The sequence below is a fragment of the Macrotis lagotis genome, chromosome 1, assembly GCF_037893015.1.
Source record: "Macrotis lagotis isolate mMagLag1 chromosome 1, bilby.v1.9.chrom.fasta, whole genome shotgun sequence".
Taxonomy (NCBI): domain Eukaryota; kingdom Metazoa; phylum Chordata; class Mammalia; order Peramelemorphia; family Peramelidae; genus Macrotis; species Macrotis lagotis.
Genome location: NC_133658.1, coordinates 141,467,202 through 141,488,443, shown reverse-complemented (window position 1 = coordinate 141,488,443; position 21,242 = coordinate 141,467,202). Strand labels below are relative to the sequence as shown.

General features: G+C 37.1%; 1 protein-coding gene across 2 annotated transcripts in view; it reads right to left on the bottom strand.

Annotated features, from left to right (window-relative positions):
* LOC141504149 (disintegrin and metalloproteinase domain-containing protein 32-like) overlaps positions 1-19,005 on the bottom strand; it is a 104,883-nt gene extending 85,878 nt beyond the window's left edge. For both annotated transcript variants that reach the window (XM_074208975.1, XM_074208977.1), the window contains exons 1-4: positions 18,876-19,005; positions 13,792-13,868; positions 10,964-11,025; positions 2,451-2,529 (exon numbers count right to left, since the gene is read on the bottom strand). In XM_074208975.1, the coding sequence (XP_074065076.1) occupies positions 2,451-2,529; positions 10,964-11,025; positions 13,792-13,868; positions 18,876-18,933 (276 nt within the window). In that variant the 5' untranslated portion in view covers positions 18,934-19,005. The remainder of the gene's footprint in view (positions 1-2,450; positions 2,530-10,963; positions 11,026-13,791; positions 13,869-18,875) is intronic.
* Between the last annotated feature and the right edge of the window lie 2,237 nt (positions 19,006-21,242).

Sequence of the window (21,242 nt, the reverse complement as noted above, 5' to 3'; positions counted from 1 at the left end):
GCTTCTGGGATAAGAAATCACTAATTGACAAAAATAATGCAGATCAACATCTCATTTCCTATGCCAAAATAAAGTCAAAATAGGTATATGATTTAGACATAAAGGGTGATACCATGAACTAATTAGGAAAACAATAGCTTATCTGTTCGATTTATGGAGAGGGGAGAAGTTTATACCAAACAAGAAATAGAGAATATTATAAAATGCAAAAATTTTTGCACAAATAAAACCAATGCAGCCAAGATTAGAAGGAACACAGAAAGCTGAGAAACAATTTTCATAGCTAGTATTTCTGATAAAGAACTCATATGTAAAATATATAAAGAACTGGGTCATATTTGCAAACTTGTTTTATGTTGCTTTTCTTCCTTTCTCATATATCCCCCCTCTAGTCCTTATTCTTTTTTGACAACATGATTAAATAATTAATGATTAAACATGATTGTACATGCATTGCCATTATCAGAATGCTCACTGTCATTGAGTGGGGGATGGAAGAGAAGGGAAGCAGGTAGAAAAATGTGGAACTCAAAATCTTATAAAATGATGAATGCTGAAAATTATTTTTACATGTATAGAAAAAAATAAAATAAAATAACATTAAAAAAGGAGAAAAAATATTTATTTCTCTCTCTCTTAAAAGAGATATGTATCACACATCCCATGTTATATGCCAGTCTCTACTAAAAAAGCTATATTTGTTTGAAATTTAGGGTAATGTAGTTTTGTATTTTTTGTACGGAAAACTGATTAGATTCATTTTCTTGAAACTCAGATAATCCCTCTAAAAAAATAAAGAAGTTACTTTATTTCCCCATGTATAAGACATACATAACCTTGTTCGAAAAATTTGGGGTCTAAAAACTGGGAGCATCTTATACAGTGGTTGCAGAATTTTTTACTTGCATTTCCTGCTTTTTTGCCCTTGTTGTCTTATACTCATTGTTTCCATATATTAGGTTACATTTTGCCACATTTTGTCCAGAAATGGCTCAGAAAAGGTTTTTGTACAATACTGTTTTGTACAATTACTGTTTCAGTTGCAAAAGTGAATGGGAAATCATGCTGCTGAACGTAAGTTTGGTCTTCCTCCAACTGAGAAAATAATTCAAAATTGGCAATAGAAAGAAAAAACCCTACTGAAAATGCCACTACATAAGAAGGTCATTAGAGGCAAGTCAGCAAAATTGCCTGATTTACAAAGGGAATTTAAGGGATAGATTGAAGAGCAAAGAGCCATTGGAATTCCTGTGTCCACAAAGATGGTTCAGCAGGAGGCAAGAAGAAATTATTTAATTAAAGGAGTTCAATAACTTTATGTAATAATTTTTTTTCAAAATTTAGGCCTCCAAAAAAAGTCATCTTATACATGCAGAAATGCAGTATTATAAAATCTCCCTACCTTGTTTTGAATGTTTATTGTTTTCATTCATATTCTCTCTCTCTCTCTCTCTCTTATCTATTATTCTGTAAGGCCTAAAAGGTGCAGAGGTGCTAACAAAGACAAAGATGTGACTAAGATGTCAAATAATATTGACCATCTATAGAATCATACTACATTTAGCAAGTGTTTGAGGTCAATTTTTGAAATGTCACTCATACACTCCACCAAAAGATTTTAATGAATGCTTTATAACTACTAACTGGGAAATTTAATTCTATTGGTAGTTCATTTCTTAGTGCCAGTTTAAGAAAATGAATCTATGGTTGATCAGATTAGAGATTGAGTTTTGATGAAACTACACACCGGCTAGTGATGTTCTAATACTATTTTCCATCACCATTTTTACAGTGGGTATTTCCAAATATTTCTATGTGTTAGTGAATGCTTTTAGTCCTTGCATAAAAATATTATGTTGTGGGTTCTGTACAAGATTTGGTTTTTTATCTATTTAAACAACTTCCTCCATCAATACAGATCAACAATTAATCTGTGATTTACAGTCTAAAAGCTCATAGGGCCCTGAGAACATGTGAAGATGGAAACAACCTTTGAGATTATCTAGTCCAGTGCTTTCCTGTGGGACTCTTTTGAGTCCAATCAAACCAAAATAAAATTCAATAGGGAAATTTTTGATAAAATAAATTAAAATACAATAGGATGCAGATAATATTAACATGTGGTTTTGTAAACTGATATGAAACTACAGTGACCCTTATTTTGGTCACTCCATTTGGATTTGACATTACTAATCTAGTCTCTTATTTAGAGCTTATTTGATTTTCTCATATTACAGATGAATGAAAATTGAACTAAAATCCAATGAGGTAAAATAACTTTCTCTTAGTCACCCAGACAATATATCAATGTCTGGATAAAGCAAGATTTTCCTGTTTTCAGTTCTGGCCCACTATCCACTACATCATACTGTCTCTTAGAAAAATACCCACTCTAAGTACTAAAACAAAAAGAAATGAAAAATTCATAAGATATAAAGCATGAATCTTACCATAGTACTTTTGGAATTAGAATACAAAGCACCTTCACGATTGTACATATAGACAACAAAATCATCTGGCAAAAACAATCTGGTTATGAGGAAAACAAAAAACAAGAAAATTTGAGTTGTTAAAGCTGCATTATTCATTTGTTTTTATTATCCAAAGAAAGAAAAAAAGATTTCTGATTGCATTATCAAATAATATTGCTGGAGATATTGATACATGTCTCTCCATATTCCACATGTTATTATTCTGTCCATTCCAAAATCCCCCCATCTCTCACCATTTCAGTTCATTTATTCCTCCATGCTGCCACTCCAATCCAACTTCCCTTCTTATGAAGGATTATTTATCCCAACAGAATAAATTAGAATAAATGATGATGATGATTGTGGAGTCAAAACCAGGCAGAGTAACTGGTGGCAAAATATGACAATTTAGAATTGATTGCTGCCTCAAGTCTCTATCATATTCCACTAGATGTCTTTATTATTCATTTCATAATTAATGAAAAGATAATCAAGAATTCCACAGATAAGCCTTGAGTTGTACTCAGGAAGATTTCTGGTATCCAAGTACAGGGTTGTATAATCCTGGGCACATGACTTAACCACTCAGTGACTCAAGTAACTCTCTAAGACCAGCTATCATCACTGAAGAAGTTAAAACTGGAAGTTCCCTGAAGTAATGAAATAGGACTGATATTTTTATTTTCTCCTAAAAAAATCAATAGAAAGGGAATACTAAGAAAAATAACAGAGTGAAATGATTCCTGGGAGTAGCTTCCCATATTCCCCATATTCTCTCATATTAGAAGCTCCCAAATCAGAAAGCACATTAATGACAAGAAGTGGAAAAAGACACTTAGAACTTTTACAAATAATAATTGTAGACAAACTCAACCAATCCATCACTACTAGAATTACTTCAGGACCTCCAACCCAGCTTCCCCTTCTCCCACCATCAATATATTTTCCAATGGGATCCCTAAGACTCTCATAGTTTTGCAGCAAATTCTCTGAAGATCTCATTTCTAGAACATAGAAAGAACTGGGTTAAATTTATAAAAGAGTAATTTCCCAAAAGATATATGGTCAAAGGATATGAACAGGCAATCTTCAGAGGAAGAAATCCAAGTGATCAAACACTATATGAAAAAACTATCCAAAGTACTAAAAATTAGAACAATGAAAACTAAAACAACTCTAAGATAGAATATCTTATCTATCAATTTGACAAAGGTAACGAAAAAAAAAAGGAAAGTGATAAATGTCAGGTTATGGATCACAAATTTATAAAAATGCAAATCATTCCCCAATTGATAAACAATCAAAAGATATGAACAATTTCCAGACAAAGAAATCAAAGCTATCTATATTATAAATGCTGTAAATCATTATTTATTAGAGAAATGCAAATTTAAAAAAATACCATGGAGGGAAAGATGGAGGTGCGTGTGTGGGAAGGAAGACTTGAAACTCACTCTCATCAGAATTGGCTCAGAGAGGGATAACATACATACTTCACTAGATTCAGAAATCTATGTTATTCTACAGAAAAAGTATAAAAGAAGGAGGGTGCAGGAAGTTGTTATAATAGAAGACAGAATAGATTGAGAAAGGTAATAGTCAGAAGTAAAACACTTTTGAGGATGGACAGCATAAAAGGAGAGAAAGAGGAAAATAAAAGAGGAAAACGGAATGGAGGGAAATAGCAATCATAGTGAAAAAAAATTATAGTAAGTTTCTCTGAGAAAGGCCTTATTTCTCAGATAAAGAATTAAGGATATGCCATATGAAAAGAAAAATGCTCTAAATCACTATTAGAGAAATGTAAATAAAAGAATTCTGAAGTACCATTCACACTTATCAGATTAGCTAATATGACAGAAAAGAAAAATATTGGAGAGGATTTGGAAAAATTGAGAGACTGTGGAGTTGTGAACTATCCACCTAATCTTTAAAGTGATTAGGAACTATGCCCAAAAGGCTACAAAACCATGCATACTTCTGACCCAGAAATACCACTTCTAGGTCTTTATCTCAAAGAGATTAAAAAAAAAGGATCTGGACAAAAAAATATTTATGGAAGTTCTTTTTTGTGGTGACAGAATTGAAAACTGAGTAGGTGTCCATCAAGAGGGAAATGTCTGGAAAAAATTGTAGCAAATGATTGTGATGGAATACTGTTGTGCTATTAAAAAAATGAGCAGGATTCTCTCAGAAAAACCCACTCACATGAACCAAGGTAAAAAAGAAATTAGCATTCCAAAATTAACTGAATTGACTGAATTGAAATTGTCTGAAAGTTAAAATTAACTCAATGAATTTAACACTCCACTGTGCCTCTCCTTTATTGATCATAAGCAAAAAATAAAAAACAAATTGACACAGTAGAACAAAATATCACCTTGCAGGTGCTTTTATAACTAGCTATCCCCCATCTTTACATACATATGAGATTTTATGTCAAAAAAAAAGATGGGCTGTAGCAAGAGAGGGATGATGAATAGACATTCAGAGTATTCCAGTGGTGGGTACCCGAGTTAGTTCCCTGACATCTGAGTAGATCCTCAGTGGTAAAATAAATGGAGGAGAACAATAAAAGCAGGTTAGGGAGGCATGGATTATTTACATACTGTGATTTCATTGACTCATTTGAGTATTTGAGGATTATATGCCAGGTACTATGCTAGAAGCTAGATATACAAAACCAAAAATTAAAGCAATCCCTTCTCTTGAAACACTGTTTTTAGTGTAGGTTTCAGATAAATGAATATAAAGTAATTTTGATGGAATAAAAAAATCTCATGTGGGAGGTAATAGCTCTTTATTACCTGATTTCTTGTATACTTCATTTAGGAGCAAGAAATTGTGCCTCTAACTGAAGTGATCAGACATGAGTATCATGAGTCCTTATAACATATCATTAAAAACTATGGCAGTGTTCCCTGCTGTTTCAGGCTCTGGAGTACTAATGCTCTTCTTTACTCTATAACTGCGACCCAGGTCCAAGTGTGGACAATCCATCAGTCCTGCACCCAATGCTAGCAAAGGGACCCTGAAATTCTTTCCTGTCTGGGGTTCAGTCCCTGCCTCTGTTGATATGGGTGCTCCTAATACCTGCTCCTGTTTGCCAAGGTACTACCTGGGCTCTATTCTCATACAGTTGTGATAGATCTTTCCTGACAACCTTCTAAGCTGTCTTCTTTACCTCCTCCTTTTGTAGGTTCTGCCACTCCAGAATTTATTTTGAGGTGTTGTTTAAAATTGTTTGGTGGAAAATTTGCAAGAGGTCAGTCAAGTCCCTATATTTTCTCTGCCATCTGGGATCTATCCTGTATAAATGATTCTCATAGGAATTCTCTGTACAGATGGGATGCCTGGCACCAGTTCAGTACTTCTTTTGGTTGTCTTTTTTTTATTATTAATAAGGTACAAAAATTGTTATCCTTTAATATCTTTCCCTCCTTCAGGTACCCTATATATTGGTTCCTTAATGCCCTCACAACTGTATTGCCTTTAGCAGAGACATACTTGGTCCAATATGGCTACCTTCCTGTCTTTTGGTCATTTCTACCCCCTCCACAAGCACATTTGGGGTGTAGGGTATGGTCAAGGAAGACTAGGACCTGCAGTATGAGGACTGATAAAGACTGCCAAGCCCTTTTCAAGGTTGCTTTCCTTCTTTGATGTCTGTTATCTCTCATCTGTGGCTCCAAGAAGCTGTAGCATACACAGCTGCCATACCTGGTAAACATTTCTGCAGGTCAGCTTAAACCAGATTGAAGGAGTCTCAAATTCATAGATGAGTAGTGGGGGATGTCTACCCCAAGCCTGTGAAGTCTTCCTCTGGTGGAATAGGTGGATTCATTCCAACCACCATGAAGGCAGCTGAAGCAGATGCTGTTGGAGAGCTTAGAGCTTGGTTAAACATCAAAGATGCCAAGGCCATCCACTGCCATCTAGAGCCATCACCAATTGTCTTGACTCTGTCTTGCTGCACTGGATTATGATGACTTTGGAAGAGAGAGGCAGATGACTTCATGCAGCTCTACTTCACTTAAATCCAATTTAGCAGGCAACAAAAGACATCACTCATACTTTACCATTCCTCAAAGTCATGTGGCAACAGGTAAGTGACAAAGCAGAAGGTACGGTACCACACAAGGTGGTCCAAGTCATAGGGTTGTTGCCCCACTGAAAGCAGCAGGGAGATTCAGCAGCCCCCTGGGTGACCGAGCAGTCCTTTAAAGGATCACACTGCTCACCTCCTGATGTGAGAAAGGGGCTAGAAAAGGTGCCCTAAAAGTTTTCTGCTTACATAACCCTGGGCTGATGACTGTTGCAGGTGGAGAATCCTGCAGTGCAGTTGAAACAAAAAAAAATGTACAAAAACTTCTTCAAAAAAAATTCCATTCACCACTGGTTCACAGAATGTGTGATCACAGACAACACAAGATTCACTACACCTAAAAGTTGAAAAGTTCTTGCTTCAAGAGAACTCAAGCAGGTATCACATCCAAATAGCAGCCTTGAGTGATACAAGGTTGGCAAATGAAGGTCAGAGCTGGACACACATTTTTCTGGAGTGGTCTCAGTAAAGGGAGTGCACTGAAGCTGGAGATTTTCTGTAGATTTGGGTTTTGCAATCAAAACTAATCTAGTCAACATTCTTCAATACCTACCAAAAGGAGTGGATAACAGGTTCATGACATGCTCCCGGCATCAATGCCTATATTCCCACCATGACAAACCACGATGAAGTCAAAGATAAATTTTATGAAAACCTAGAGATCCATGTTATTAACGTACGAAGAGAATAAGCTTATAATTCTGGGTACTGCTAGACTCAGACTACCAGACGTGGAAAGGAGTCTTTGGGAGGAATGGAGTTGGAAACAGCAACAGTAATACTGAACATTTGTGCATCTCATATCCTTCTCATCACAAATACTGCCTTCCATTTACCTAAATGCAATAAAACTTCAAAAATGCACCCTCATAGCAAACATTGCATCTATTGGAAATGTGGTTGTAAGAAGAGACAAACAGGATATGAGAGTGACAAAGGCAATGTGTAGGGCAGAGTGCTAGACTGATCACAGAGTCATCCTCTCCAAGCTAAATATTCACATTCAAACAAAGTGGTAACCCCAAGGTAAAATGAATATTAGAAGAACTAATCTCAAGAGATTAATGTCTCTCTCTGAGCAGGAACAGTTTGTTGCTAACTTGGAGGGAAAACTGAACCAAAGACTTTAATGCTGTTAAGTCACAAGAGCTTATGGAAAATTATGTCAAAATTTGGGCTTGGAGAAGTTCATCAGTTTCATGACAGCATGCTTGTCCAAGTTCTGGATAGTGGACAATGCTCTCAAGATTTTCCAGTCACTAATGGAGTGACATAAGGATGTGTCCTTACTCCCATGCTTATTTGCATGTTTTCAGCCAAGTAATCAAAGCTTTCACTGAGGATGAACATGGCCTCAAGGTCAGCTGCCATTGCTGATGGTAAATTCTTCAACTTGAAAAGGCTACAAACCAAGACCAAAGTGGAGGGAGTGTTGGAGCATGATTTTCTGTTTGTAGATGATTGTACACTCAATGCAGCCTTTCAAACTGAGATACAATATAGTATGGATCAATTCTCTGCTGCTTGTACTAATTTTGGTCTAAGAAATAATACCAAGAAAACACAGTTGCTCCATTAACCAACACCACACCATCCATATGTGGAACCATCAATTACAGCAAATGGGTAAGTTTTGAGTACTGTGGACAAATTCACTTACCTGAGCAGTGTCCTTTCCAGGGAAGTACACATTGACAATGAAGTTGACACATGCATTGCAGAGCTAACTCAATATTTGGGAGGCTCCAGAAAGAAAATATTAGACTAACTACCAAATTGACAATCTACAGAGCCATTGTGCTAACCTCACTGCGATATGCCTGTGAAACTTGGACAATCTACCAGCGCCATATCAGGAAAATGAATTGCTTCCATTTAAATTGTCTTAGGCAGATTCTGAAATCACCTGGCAGGAGAAGATACCAGCCACTGAGGTCCTTTCTCAAGCTTAACTGCCTAGCATTCCAATATTATTACAGAGAGTGCAACTACAATGGGCTGGACATATTGCTAGAATGTCAGAAGCATACTTGCCAAAAAGACTATTTTATAAAGAACTCACACAGGGCAAGCGCTCACAAGGGGGTCAGAAGAAGTGATACTGGGTCACCCTGAAGGTCTCAAGAAATTCAGAATTAATAGTACAGCATGGAAGACACTGGCACAAGATTTACTGAGTATGGCATGCCCTCATTGGTGAGGGTGCCACACTCTACGAGGAAAATACAACTGAAGGTTCAAAGGAAATGTGACATAATTTTAGAATACCTACTCCAGGTATTCACATGAACTGTTTGTGTCCACCCCATGGTAAAGCACTCTGAGCTCATATTGGTCTGACCAGTCATAGTCAGACACACTGTAATTTGTCTCAAACATAGTGATATCATCTTGGTCTTCTTTGATAACATAGGATGAGAACCAACAAGCACATTTGAGTCTGTAATATTAGGTTCTAAGTATTATGGATCACTTTCCTCCATTGAGAAAATGTCTATGAAGTCTTACTCAAATGTCTTATTGAAGCATTGTCATGACTATGGATTTTCAAAGGCTATGCCAGTAGACCATAAGTTCTGAAAGTTTCTACCATGCTAGAAAGACATTGAATTTGGGCCCCGAAACATATTGAATCTATTTTCTGAAACTAACTTTGCTGATTATCAAAATGTTTCGCATTTGTAGACTGGTCATCTAGCGATAGTTTTTTTTTTTGACGACAACCCATGAAACTTAAAAGTTTAAATGACCTTCAGTTTCACGTGGGCCCCCTTCTGCTTCTGCGATAGCATCAAAGTGGAAGACAAAAGGACAGAAGGATTAAGAATCACACAGTTGTTAAAATATCAATAATCTTTAATTTGTCTGTTGATAATCAAGAAACATAAAATTCTTGTCCATTTATCAATGTACAGACATGGGGGAGGGGGGCAGGGAGAGGCTGAATTGTAAATCTTGACATTCTTGCTATAGACTAAACCAAATGCATTTTACTCCACTGGTATCACTGAAAATGCTCTTGGCCTCCTATCATGGTATCATTCTGAAACTTCTCAAACTTCCTAGTTCCTTAGTTTACTTATTTCCCAAGCCTATTCTCCACCCCACCTCATCTACACAAAAGAAAGCGATTACCTGGGCAGCTAGGTAGCACAGTGAATAGAGCACCAGCCCTGGAGTCAGGAGAACCTGAGTTCAAATCCAGCCTCAAACACTTAATAATTGCCTAGCTGGGTGACCTTGGGCAAGTCACTTAACCCTATTGCCATAAAAAAAGAAAGGGATTATCCAAAGTACAAGCACAAAGACATGTGTGCATGCATGTGTGTGCACACACACACACATTTGTTGTCTTTTTTCCTATTTGTTGATGAATGGAACTGGAGAAAATCATGAAATTGTAATGACTCCACTATAAAAGTGACAGATCCACTATAAATTTCTATATAATCTCAATTGGGTTCTCACTGCCCAAAGCAATCCTTTTATACCTCCCTAATTCATTCACTGTTTCACTCACACAATGGCTGTTCTAAAATTCTTCCTCATTCAGGATTCCCATGGTGTACCCTACTCCCATTTTCTTGAGGGCCTTGTCTCATTTCACTGAAAAAACTGTGGCCATTTGCTTAGGTTTCCATCTTCTCCTTCTTCCTTATCTCAGATTCCTTCCTATACCATCTTGCCCCTTCACTTCTCTCACACAAAGAAATCTTTTATTTGATTTCATCCTTTCTTCACTTTTTTCATTAGCTAATCCCTTCTATCATTCTCTCACTAATCTTCAATTTCTATTGGTTACTTTCTTGCTGTCTATAAACACACCCACATCTCCCTGATTCTCAGGAAATTCTCACTTGATCGTATCATCTCTTTTGTGGCTAAACTCCTTGAGAAAGCAATCTACTTTATAGTTTTTTTTAAGGTTTTTTCCAAGGCAAATGGGGTTAAGTGGCTTGCCCAAGGCCACACAGCTAGGTCAATATTAAGTGTCTGAGACCAGATTTGAACCCGGGTACTCCTGACTCCAGGGCTGGTGCTTTATCCACTATTGCCACCTAGCTGCCCCAAGAAAGCAATCTAGGTAAGAGTTAGTGCTGCTGTTTCTCCTTTCACCCTCTTCTAAATCTTTTCTAGTTTAGCTTCCAACCATATCATTCAACTAAAATTATTCTTTTCAAAGTTACCAATCATTTTTTTAATTGTCAAACGTAAAGGTATTTTCTCAGGCCTCCTCCATTAGACCTCTCAGTAGCTTTCCACTCACCAAGGTTTCCAATCTTAGTGTTACCTTCAATACTTTACTAACACTCATTTCACAGTAAAGTAGGATTGGCTTATATGTAATTAAAAGTAATTAAAATTAATTAATGGAATAAACATTTACCTTTTTTTGAGGTGTAAAGTATACACTCTCCCTTCTATTGAAATATTGTAAGAAATCCCTTCCTAGAATATCCAGAACAAGAAGTCAATAAAGCAGTTTATAGAATAAAACAATGTTTACATCTACTATTACTCAAGAGATATTTACAATGTCTTTCTTCATTAGAACAGTGCTTTACACATAGTATTTAATAATTGTTTTTTTCATTCATTAAAAATAATCAAATTCTGCCTCAAAACAATTAGTAGTTATGTGATCCTGGTCAGACTACTTAAACTGTTTTGGTCTCAGTTTCTTTAAATGTAAAATAAGAGAGCTGGACTTGATCTGAGATCCCTTCCAGTTCTAAATCCATGATTATATGCTCTAAGAGATTTTTCAATAACCATAAAAAATAATTATTAGTAGAGATCTATGTAAAATGCTCTGAAAAAAAATTGAACTCTTCCAAGCCAAAATCTTGAAAGGCTTTAGAGTTGGATCTTTTTTTTTTAAGTTTTTTTGCAAGGCAAATGGGGTTAAGTGGCTTGCCCAAGGCCACACAGGTAATTATCAAGTGTCTGAGGCCGAATTTGAACCCAGGTACTCCTCGACTCCAGGACTCCAGGGCCGGTGCTTTATCCACTGCCACCTAGCCGCCCCTAGAGTTGGATCTTAAATGTTATTGCTTCCAAACAGGCAAACTAGTTGTTTCTTATCTTTTTGACAGCTAATTCTAATTTTTGGTGATTGTTCAGGGTTGACCTGTATTTAGTTCTATATATCAGTGAAATCAGAGATCCAGTCCGTATACTATTTTAATGCTTGCCAAAACCAACATCTTCCTACTTTCTTCTTGAAAAAAGGTTTCATGACATTCTGATGAATCATTGTGGTGAGCTCTTTCATTTCAATCCTTAGTCCTAAACTCTGTTTTTCAATTTTCTTTAAAATTACTAAATATTAAGGTATATATTTAGTTTAGAGGATCTTTTCAGGTTCTTTAGGTAATTTTTCTACTTGTTAACCAAACACAACATCAAAGTCCATGAGACTGTGATGCAGCTAGATTTATTATAAGAGAAATGAAAATGAAATGTGGAATCCAAAACCTGAGTAAAATCCACAATCCATACAGGAGTTTGAATATTTATGATGATACAACAAAGGAAGGAAAATTAAAATCTCCTCCTAAAGGAGAATGATATCAGAAATAAAAAGACAAAATAAAGATGGGAAAAGGACAGAATTCTTCCTAAAAGGGTTTCACAATTCCCAAAGACCTCATATTAGAAGATTTAAAAGTTAATGTCCATGAATAATCTATAAAACTCTAAGAATCTTCTCACTTTCTCACCTTCTGCCTCCATCATACAGGGACAAAAGGAGAACATTTTATATTTTTAAAGAAGTGGAAAAAAATCTATATTTTTATGGCATAAGATTTGAAAGTCATTATATATCTCTATCTGTTGTATAGATCACAAAGATAAATTATCACTTAGTGGCCAACTAGCTAAAAATAAGCCTCTCCACAATTAGCTAGACTAGTCCATGGAGGGTAGCTAAGCCAAGTCAAATCAGCAAGCATTTATTAAGCACCAATCATGTGCCAAGTATTGGAGATTCAAAGAAAGATAAAAATAATTTTAAAAAAATTTTAAATAGGAGCGGCTAGGTTGCAAGGTGGATAGAGCACTGGCCCTGGAGTCAGGAGCACCTGAGTTCAAATCCAGCTTCAGACATTTAATAATTACCTAGCTGTGTGGCTTTGGGCAAGCCACTTAACCCCATTGCCTTGCAAAAAAAAAAAAACCTAAAAACAAAAAAACAAAACAAAAAATTTTTAAATAGTTCTTTCTCTCAAGGAGCTCACAGTCTAATGGAAGAGACAATGCTCAAACAACAATCTAAAAGAGGAAAGACACAGGTTAAGTTGAAGATAATTAAGCAGAAAGAAGATACTAGCAAGGACTGAGAAACACTTCAGAGGTGAGGAGAGAGTCCCAAGCATGGGAGGGAAGGTGGACCAAGAAGAATGTTTGAAGTCATAGATGGACAGCTGAGTGAGAAAAACAATGAGGAAGTCAATGTCTGTCACATGAACCTGACTCAAACCTACATTTAGGCACAAGAGTATTTTTGGTATAAAAGAGGATAAATGCTTTAGTGAATATGGAAAAAATTAAAGTTTTTTTTTTAACGTGCAATAATTATTTTTTTTCCATCTTCCCTAGCAAATAAATTACATAGTAAAAGCCATGACACCCTATAAGAAATTGATGAAGATACATTAACTGTTTCAGAACACTTTTAACATATTAGTACTACAATATTCATGAAAGTCTATTCAGCTTTACTTTTAAAAGTTTTTATTGAAACAGTAGACAATATAGTTTGATTAGCCATTTTAATGAGAGTTCTGGCAGCTCAGCTATGTTTACTAAAGCATTTAGTAAACCCATGGGGGGGCACACAAAATAACACTGTGGGCTGTACTTTGGTCAGTCCTGATCTAGAAAGCAACATACAGAATTAAAGTAATTCCATGTATAAAATCAAGTTAAAACATTGTTCCCCCTCAAATATCTGGATTTTCCAGTGAAAAGTTTTAGGCTTTTTGGAGGAGGGAGTTAAGATGTATAATATGTAATACCTTAGTTCTCTACATTACTTGCTAAATAGAGACCTTACTAAATGACTTTGAAAATTTATAAATTTATTCTCACTGACCCACAATGAAGCTAATAGCTAATGTTGATAACCTTACTTATGGAAGTTAGGGTTCTTAGTACCATTAAAAATGTAAGAATATCATTCTTAGAATTCTGAGTAATTCTGCTCCTTACATATTCTGAGTCTGAATCACTTGAATTTGATGGGATCTTCTCTGGAACTATGATCTCTACGAATGACTGTTGATGATCTGGAGAAAGCAAAAGTTTTTTATTACTAAAATAATCTAACTTCAGGACCTACCAGTTCTCTGGCTTCCATTTATAAGTTTCAAAAGATTCCTTATTTCTAAGCTTCCCTATACAACCGGTTTAACTTTTTCTAAATTTCAACCCCATTTGTCTCTGAAATTAGATTTTTTTTTAATGCCAAAAATTTGTCAAAGCAAGATTCTTATAATTTCCCCTTATTTTGACTACTTCCCACTACTCTCTCCATGTCTGTGATCTTCCACTTCTTTACAAATGATACAAGCAGTTCTTTCTCTATCCTCACTCACCCTTACCTCTAAACTTTTCTTGCATCTTTTTTATAATTATACATCTTCACCACCTGCTACTATACAGCTATTAAGAGTCAAATACAAATTAAAAAACAGGAAAAAGGATGCTTTCTACTTTCTACTTTCACAGCTATAGTAGTTAGAAAGCAGAACCTACCGTGTCTTCATAAATGGTGGCGTCCAATAAAATGTTTATTAAATATTCCAACATTTGCCCAATCCTTTTTTCCTTAACACTGCTTCCCTTTAACTCTTTATTAATTTTATTTTCATCTTCCATTTCTCATTGTTTCCTTCCCTCTGTTCTCCCTTATTCTTTTCAAATCTATCATCTCCAGCTTCTTTTTCCTTAATTATCCAACTTCATGTGCCCATACTGAAATTTAATTAGACAAGAAGCACCTAATATGTACAAAACATTGTACAACGGGAGTACAACAAAAATAAAAGTCATTACTCTCAAGGGCTTTATATTCTAATATGAAGTTATATATACATAGCATGTACACAGATTAAGACAACACAAGGTAACTGGAGAAAGTAGGGGCACTAATGGTTTGAAAACAATAAAGAAGGGAGAAGTATATTCTAAGCATGAGAAACAGGTTGAATAAATCATCTGAGGCTGGACATAGAATGTTACAATAATTCTAGCAATAACTGAATGATGAGGGGGTGGCTAGGTGGCGCAGTGGATAGAGCACCGGCCCTGGAGTCAGGGGTACCTAAGTTCAAATCCAACCTTAGACACTTAATAATTACCTAGCTGTGCGGCCTCGGGCAAGCCACTTTAACCCCATTGCCTTGCAAAAAAAAAAAACACCTAAAAATAAAAAAATAATAATTGAATGATGAGTTCTCAAACTAGAGTAGTGGTTAGTTTATTAGGAAAAAGGTGATAGATTCAGGAGATTTTGCAGTAGTTGGATAGAAATTAATAATAGATTAGATATGGAAGAATGAGAGAGGTCAAGAATGACCCTAATGCAGGGGTTTCTTAAACTGCGGTACATGAACTTGTTTTAAAAAATATTTTAATAACTTTATTTCAATGTAATTTGTCTGCTTTTTCCCCCCAACGTATTTCAATGTAACAGGTCTATGTATTTTATTTTATGCATTTAATAACAGTTAAAATAAACAGGGATAAACAGGATTTACCAGACTGCCAAAAGGGAACATGAAACATATTAGGAATCCCTGTCTTAAAGATATGCACAACAAAATATGTGGTTGAGTCACAGAATTCCCAGTTCAACATACTAGATTCTGTTTTAGGTATCTTGAATCTGAAATGTCATTGGAACATTCAGGTGAAGATGTCCAGAAGACAAATTTGAGTACTATTAAGGTTACTAATAGTTCTATAATCCAGTGAATCAGTGATTAAAATCAAGGGTATAGGTAGGCAAAGGATAGAAATTTATTTCCTTATAACACTTAACTAAGAGAGTGATATAGCAGTTAACAGCTTCTCTTCTATAATATTTACTCACTCCTGATTCTTTTCCAACTTGTTCAGAACACTCCTCATTTTTCTTGCTGGTTCAGCAATCATCTCTCACCACAGAGACTCCTAAGACTCTCTCCTTGACTTTCTCTTAATGCTATTATTGCTATCATTTGTTCCCTTGTGTTTCTCATCTCTGTATAAATGACTCTAGTCTCTCTCAACTCCTCAGAGATTATATAATACAACCTACATCTGAATAGGAATCCCCTAATATCACCAACAAATGGCCACGCAACCTTTACCTGAAGACCTCTAATGATGAGAAACTCAGTAACCTCTCAAGGTAGTACAAATTCAGTTTTGGATAGCTTTAATTGTCAATCAAAAAGATGCCATTTTGATCCAATTTTGCCCTCCAGAAAAGCAAAACAAGTCAAATGTTATTTCCCACACAAAAGCCCAAGTACTTGAAACAGTTCACAGGAGCATGGATTTAAAGCTGGAAAGGCATCTTAATCCATACTCCTGAGGTACCAGAGACTAAGAGAAATTAGCTTCCTTAGAATAGTCAAATGTGATCTATTTTTTTCTTTTCCAGGCTAAATAATCTCCACTATTTTCAATCAATATTTGTCCAATAAGTTCTTTATAGTCTCACTACCAACATGGTCACTCATTTCTACTTGTGTTTCAGTTTGTCTATGTCCTTACTCTAATGCAGTACATAGGTCTGAATATAATATTTCAGATGTGGTCTAACCATTATTGAATATAATAGATACAGTATCCTTTTTCTGGACACTATATTTTAATTAATGGAGACAAAGCAAGAATTGAATTTTTTGACTGCCTTATAATACATATGTGCCTTCCCAGATTAAATTTTTTTTGGGGGGAGTAGTCAATCTTGACTTCTTTGCCTCATCTCTCTCTTACTTCAATTATTGAATGGGCTTGCATTAAGTCACTGTGACCTGCGAAAGATCTAGTGCTAAAAGGTCAAGGTCTCCTACAGCATCCAGGACCATCTCCAGTCCTACAAATCTAGCCACTGGACCCAGATGGCTCCTGGGGAGAAAGTGAAGCTGGTGCCTTAGCACAGAACCTCCTCACTCAAATCCAATTCACTTGCACATCATGGCATAACCTCCCTGATGTCATGGTTGTCTTCCAGAACAAAAGACAAACAACAATACCTATGACTCACGAAGAGCTTGCAAACTATTAAAACACCCATATCTTTTTTCAAAGGAACTGCTATCTAGACATGGATTTCCATCTTGTACTTGTAAAGTTCGCTTTTTTTTATTTTCCACAGAGAAAAACAACATTTAATTGGTTATAAAAAGACAATATACTTCCTGGGCATTCCAGAACAGAAATGAATTCATGGAAACAATGGACCAAAAGGGACTGAAGTGTGGAGAGGGAGGGGGAAGAGAGGAGAGTATCTTGTTGGGAAGAGCCACATCATGTTCAAATTCACCTTCTGGTTTGTCAATCTTCCTGATTATGGACGTGACTTGTCAAGTTGGAACTTCCAACCTGACAAGTAGGCAGGAAATGCTGGGTATGGCTCTCTCTCTCTGGGTAGTGGCATCCTCAAGTTGCTACCCAATGAAAGTGGTCAAAGTATCCCATAATTCCTTAAAGTTGACTTTTTAAACCAAAATGTATTGCTTAATATTTCTCTTTAATAAATGTCATAATTTCTTTTGGTCCACTTTTTTTTAGCCTGTTGCTAGCTGGAGACAGCTCCTACTAACTTGAGAAAGTTGATTGCTAAATTTTCTGTTTGTGCAATTAAACCCCAAGAAATTGCTACAAATCATGAAATGATTTACTGTTTGGAGAAAATGTTATTAATGCAAACTAAATTTAAAAGTGCATTGTGCATATATTATATGTATGTATATATATATATGTGTGTATATATACATATATTCTCCCTCCCTCAAGGTGGTTATTAAACATTTACAAGGTTAAGAAAAGTTTTGACTATCGACTCTGTCATCCTACTTGTTAATTCTTCTTCCCAGTTTGATGTCATTTGTGAATTTGAAAAACAGGCCATATATGAATCAATACAAAGCATTGATTAAAAAAAATTGATAGGGGGCAGCTAGCTGGTGCAGTAGATAAAGCACCGGCCCTGGAGTCAGGAGTACCTGAGGTCAAATCCAGCCTCAGACACTTAATAACTACCTAGCTGTGTGGCCTTGGGCAAGCCACTTAACACCTTTGCCTTGCAAAAACCTAAAAAAAAAAAAAATTGATGAATAAAAGTACCTGGACTGGTTCCTGGTGGAAAAGTGAGGAAAGGGAAAAGGTGGAAGAGACACTAGTAAAATCTAACTTCAAGCTGTCAGTCAATAAGCATTTATTAATGTATCAGACACAAAATTTTTTTTCAAATAAAATAAATCAAAAAATCCTTGCTCTCAAGGAGCTCCCTCTAATAAGGGAAACAACGTGCACGGCTACGTACAAACAGGATAAAGAATGAATTGATAATCTCATAAGAAAGGCACTGAGATTAAGGAAGACTGGGGGCGGCTAGGTGGTGCAGTGGATAGAGCACCGGCCCTGGAGTCAGGAGGACCTGAGTTCAAACCTGACCTCAACAGACACTTAATAATTACCTAGCTGTGTGGTCTTGGCAAACCTTGCAAAAAAAAAAAAAAAAAGATGATTAAGTTAGACTGGTAAAGACTTCTTGTGAGATTTGAAGAGAGACAAGAGAGGAGGAAGGCAGGTCAGCTGTGTCCAGTGCTCACAGGCACACCCGGGTGGCCACTGTCAACTGGCCCTCAGGGTACGGGGTGCAAGAAGTCTTCCTTAGGGCTTGAAAAGCCAAGGTCCAATCCCGGCTGCGGCCTAGCCCCCCCCCCCCCCCCCCCCCGCTTCTCCCTGCGTCTTCTTCCAGGGCGCCCCCCGGGACAGCGGAAAAGGCCCGTTTCCCGTCTCGGACCGAGGCCCCTGATTTAATTCTAATGTACTGGTACTAAGCACTTTCAGCTTCACAAGTGTTTTCTACTTTGGCGCTAAGGGGTGGAAGGTCACCGAGGCTCAGAAGCGGGGCCCTGAGGCTCGGGCACTGGCCCCTCTCTCACCGCCCCCCCCCCCAAGGGTGGAGGCCCTCGAAGCAAGGCCCCGGGGGGCGCCGGGCGGGCCTTCGGGTCTCTCTCTGCAAAGCGCTTTCTTCACAAGCGGTCCGAGTCCCCGACTCCTCCGGAACTCACCGAAGCCCGACGTGAGCAGCCTGCTGAGCCCCGCCGACAGGGCCAGGAGGTAGAGCATGGCACAGGCCTCCTCGGACACAGCCAACGGCCCAGTCCACCCAGAGCCTCAGCGCGAACGCCTGTCCGCGAGGCGCGCAGGACCGGAAGTGGGAGGGGCGGGGCCGGGAGGGGAGGGGCCGGAAGGGGGAGGGGCGGGGCCGGGAGCCCCTCGGAGAGGTCGCCTGGCCCGAGCTCCCTCGCCACTTCATTTTTCCCACTGGTGTCTCTCCTTGTGTGCTGCTGGAGTTCAAGATCAAAAATACCTTCAAGGAGTTTACGTTCTATAAAGATGGGAGGGGAATGAAAAAGGGTAAAAACATCACTAGTACAAAAAAAAAAAACTAGCAGCCCTGTCTGTGGTGGCAAAGAACTGCAATCAAGTGAATGTCCTTCAGTTGGGGAATGGCTTAGCAAACTGTGGTGTTATGTATGTCATGGAACACTATTGTTCTATTGGAAACCAGGAGGGATGGGATTTCAGGGAAGCCTGAAGGGATTTGCATGAACTGATGAGCAGAACCAGAAAAACACTGTACACCCTAACAGCAACATGGGGGCGAAGATCAACCTTGATGAACTCGCTCATTCCATCAGTGCAACAACCAGGGACAATTTGGGGCTGTCTGCAATGGAGAATATCATCTGTATCCAGAGAAAGAACTGTGGAGTTTGAACAAAGACCAAGGACTATTAACTTTAATTTAAAAAAAAAAACTGCTATCTTATTGTCTGATCTTCCTCTTAAACTTTTTTTTTCCTTAAGGATATTTCTCTCATCACACTCAATTTGGATCAATGTATACCATGGAAACATTGTAAAGACTGACAAATTGCCTTCCATGCGAGTGGGGTGGGGTGGGGGGAGGGAAGTAAGATGGGGGAAAATTTGTAAAACTCAAAATAAAATCGTTAATAAAAAAAAAGATGGGAGGGAAAGGATAAAGAAGTGTGAAGAGTGACTGTCTTTGGCAAAAGGGGAGAAGGAACAGAGAATGGGGAATAATATAAAGGGCTTTTGATGATCGTTTATTTCTGATCGTTTCATCATCCAAGGGAGACGTCAAGGAACAAAGTCGGTGGCTTAAAGGGAAATTTCCAGCACTTTCATGAGCCTGGCACACTGCCTTATCCTTTTCCCTGCCATATTACACTGCTGACTTGCCTGATATTTTTTGACCCAATGGTAGAATTTGTATTTATTTAATGTCATCTATTCAGGTAGGGAGTTTTAACAATACCAAGCTTGTTTTAGTTACATGGGTTTTTTTTTTTTAATCACAATGTATTATCCAGTAGAGATATTTTAGAGCCTTGCTTTTATTATCCAAAATGTTGGCTATATTTTATCTGCAGTAATATATTAAATATTTTTTCAGGCCTGCAAAAAGCATTTTAAATATATTTTCTCATTTAGTCTATGCTACTATTATACTTATTTTACATATGAGATGACTGAAGCTGAGAGGCTAAGTGAGGTGCCCAAATTCTCCTTGGAGTGCATGCATAATCGTCATTACAATTTTTTGATTTTATGATTGTAAATTTCTTATTCTAACTGCATTTATTTTGGTATGCAAAAGCACTTCAATTTGATGTTAATAAAATTTGTTCATTTTATCCTTTACAATCATTAACCCTTTCAGCTCCATTATCTTCCATACTGAGTTTTTTTTTTTTTTGCTTGATTGGTGAAACTTTTATCTGGGCAGTATCTGTATTTAGGGATCTTTATCCATGTGTTACTTTGTAACCTGGCCATCTCACCATTAGCCCTACTGTCCAGAGTGGAGATCAGGCACTAGAGGATCTCCCTTTTAGCTCCATTACTCCTACTAATTTTGATTAGTGAGTGTCTCAAGTGACTCATATCTAAAACAGGCTCCAGGCATGCTTCATTTTATTCTCTTCCTAATAGTAGCCATGCATGTATTCAGTAATGTCATTGTCCCTAGAAAGTATCTCGATCTACTCACCTATCACTCCATCCCTCTTTCTAATGAAAATTTCCCTGTCCCCCAATACCCTATATGAGCTATCTCTTCTTGTTAAAAGAAATTCAAGGTCCAGGACTGTCTCTTCATTTGTATTTATAGCCTCAGGATTTAGTGCAGTGTTTGGCATGTAGAAATTGCTTAATAAATGCTTATTCATTCATTCATTCATTCATTCATCTCTTTACCCTGTTTCTGTAAGGATTGTTTTCATCAGCCATAGAAAGTTTACCCTTGGTTTTGGAGAACAATTTATTTTGGAGCTAGAGATTACAAATTAAAATATTATTAATCACAGGTGGAGAAAAACTGGAAAGACTAAAAAGAATTGAAAAAG